Source organism: Sinocyclocheilus rhinocerous, unplaced genomic scaffold (genome assembly GCF_001515625.1).
Source record: "Sinocyclocheilus rhinocerous isolate Xijiao unplaced genomic scaffold, SAMN03320098_v1.1 scaffold1606, whole genome shotgun sequence".
Lineage (NCBI taxonomy): Eukaryota > Metazoa > Chordata > Actinopteri > Cypriniformes > Cyprinidae > Sinocyclocheilus > Sinocyclocheilus rhinocerous.
In genome coordinates, this window is record NW_015628313.1 from 593,445 (window position 1) to 596,260 (window position 2,816).

The 2,816-nt window shown below is 34.0% G+C and overlaps 1 protein-coding gene across 1 annotated transcript in view; it reads left to right on the forward strand.

Moving 5' to 3' along the window:
• Positions 1–2,816, forward strand: part of syne1a (spectrin repeat containing, nuclear envelope 1a) — a 133,452-nt gene that overhangs the window by 1,185 nt on the left and 129,451 nt on the right. The window contains exon 2 of the mRNA XM_016548796.1: positions 1,183–1,244. Coding sequence (XP_016404282.1) covers positions 1,183–1,244 — 62 coding nt within the window. The remainder of the gene's footprint in view (positions 1–1,182; positions 1,245–2,816) is intronic.

The window sequence follows — 2,816 nt, forward strand, 5'->3', positions numbered from 1 at the left end:
GTCACCGTGTCCGTATGACGGTGGGCTGGGCACACACTCTCTCTCTCTCTCACACACACACACACACACACAGACCAATACACACCAATGCAGCTGCAAATCTTTTCTGTTGCCATCTATCATACTCCCCTTCTCATCAATATTTGATTGCTTTAGCTCTGAAACAGACTTGATCAAACTATTAATTTACAAAATACAAGATTTTTAGCACAAATAACAGTGGCACATGTGGTCTGCATTATGCATGACTCATGAGCCTGGTCGCCACACACACACACACACACACAGACAGACAGACAGTGTGTGACACAGTGACCGGCTTCAGTGTAATCTATCAGACAGTGCTTTCATTAAAGACGTTGGCTCTGCGTCAGTTGTCATCTCTTGCTGATATAACTGTTAGGAGAAAGGATATTACTGTCACCTTGCAGTTCAAAATCAGGGCTGGATCTTTTGTTTTGAGATTTTATCCTGCTTTCATTTACTTGCAGGATACAGTAGGAAATACTATTGAAAGTGAGGTTGTGAAAATTGGGTAAAAACTTTATAATATCTCCTCAGATAAATGGTTTATTCTGTTGTGTCTGTTCTTTTAAAAAAATACAAAACTAATTTCTGTGCTTCTTAATTGTTCAAAAGATTTAAGTAAATGTCACAGCAACCCTCAAATTAAGTGTTTTCCTGTTTTGATAAGTGCCAATATGCATAACCCATGATAAAAATCACTGTACTCTAATGCATTATGAATGTATTATTATTATTATTATTTATTCAATGGTCTAAAATTAGTTTTAACTTAAAAAATGTAAGCTAAAATTAATTATTGACATTTTAAATCTTATATGTTGCTCACATGAGAATGAAAAAGTTATTATGTATATTGAGTGTATAAGTAAGTTTTTTATAGAGAAACGCACCAAATGGTGTTATTTATCAGAGCACTCTATTAAAGAACCCACAATTAAATATTTATAAAAGTGCAAATATAAGTCAAAAATATTTGTCAAAAATTATAATCGGCGCATTTCTAAAGAAATTATACCTGTATTTTGGTCAAAATGTACAGTAGCTATCCGACATTTATTGTGATTTTTGATGGGTCATGTAGTGTCTCATGTTTTGTTTAAGATTTCAGATCAGTTTTATTACTCAGGATTCGGATGTGTTTTGTCTTTCCTTTAGATGAGCAGGAAGCTGTGCAGAAGCGAACTTTCACAAAATGGATCAACTCTCATCTAGCAAAGGTGAGCCGAGTCATGTGTGAGACTTCTGAACCAACATACATCCATTCATGTGTGAGAGAAAAAAAGCACCTGAAGGTTGTTATAGCCACTTCTCTCCACAGTGCAGAATTAATCTGTCACACGACCGGTGGCACCAGTCCAGGTCCAACATGAACATACACTTTAATCTCCTCTTTAAATTACTGTGCCTCATTTTACCAGGGTACGGTCAGTCTGCTGACAGGATTTACTTATATTCAACTATGCAACAGTACAACATGTAATGAAAAAGATGCTGTGTCACAGTCTTGTGTAATATTACACTTACAATATAACTGCTTTTTGGACTTAACAGAACAGAAATGTGAAGGTTGTAATTAGTGTAAACACTAATGTAACCCACCAAGAAAATGAAGGCTAAAATTATTATTATTATTATTATTATTTTGTAATCAGCATTTTGCCACAAGTGCTGTCGATTGAGCTTAACTTGTATTGAACCTGAAATATTCCTTTAAATCATTTGAATTTTTATTATCACAATAGAGACATGATTAAAAGCTTACCCAATAACCGGTGCTTGTAAAAATGTGCATAAAAAAACAGGACACAAGCATTTGACCCCATGATATGCGTGTAATAATAGCTTGATGGCTTATTGATATGTGTGTAAAGAGTGACTGGTCAAGCCATTTTTTTAATTAGCCGCCACTCCAGATAATTCCAGTGTGATCACCAAGACTTGACTTGGTTAATCTTCTGTGACGAGGAGCAGGAAATTCATTTGAAATATCAATCTGTGGGGATTGCGTCTTGACGTGGCATTTTGTATTAGGTTGCACATCAGCGCCTCTCCAGCGTTAAATGTTAACCACAGAAGATTTGATGTTCATACACTCTCTAGCTGTTATTTATTTATCTGTTTGCTCATTACCATCTGTCATGGACATATTGGACCTGTCGGTTAGAGTTGTCAGTGAGATTCACAGCATCAGTGTGCATCAAGACGACAGTGTTATGAATTGGTTTATGCTCTGATTATTTCTCTGACAGGAGTCCTCAAGTTTAGTGTTTCCACTTCTCTTTAAACAGCTACTGCATGGATAGATGCTTTCTGACGGATAAACACTGGATTTTAAAGCACATTTATGAGCAAATTCTGTAAAGGCATAGCTTACTTTAAATTATATCAACTTTGTTTAGCCTTTCTTTTTATGCTGTAGAGTTATTTTAGTATTATTTGTTTAGTATTTACAGAAATGTTTTTTTATATATACACTACCGTTCAAAAGTTTGGGGTCAGTAAATTTTTTTCTTTATTTAAAAAAAAAAGAAGAAATTAATACTTTTATTCAGCAAGGCAAAGTAAAATTGATAAAAAGTGACAGTAAAGTCTTATATTGTTACAAAAGGTTTCTATTTTGAATAAATGCTGTTTTTTGTTGTTGTTGTTTTTTTTAAACTTTTTATTCATCAAAGAATCCTGAAAAAAGTATCACAGGTTCCAAAAAAAATATAAAGAAGAAAAAACTGTTTCTAACTGATAATAAATCAGCATATCAGAATGATTTATGAAGGATCATGTGACACTGA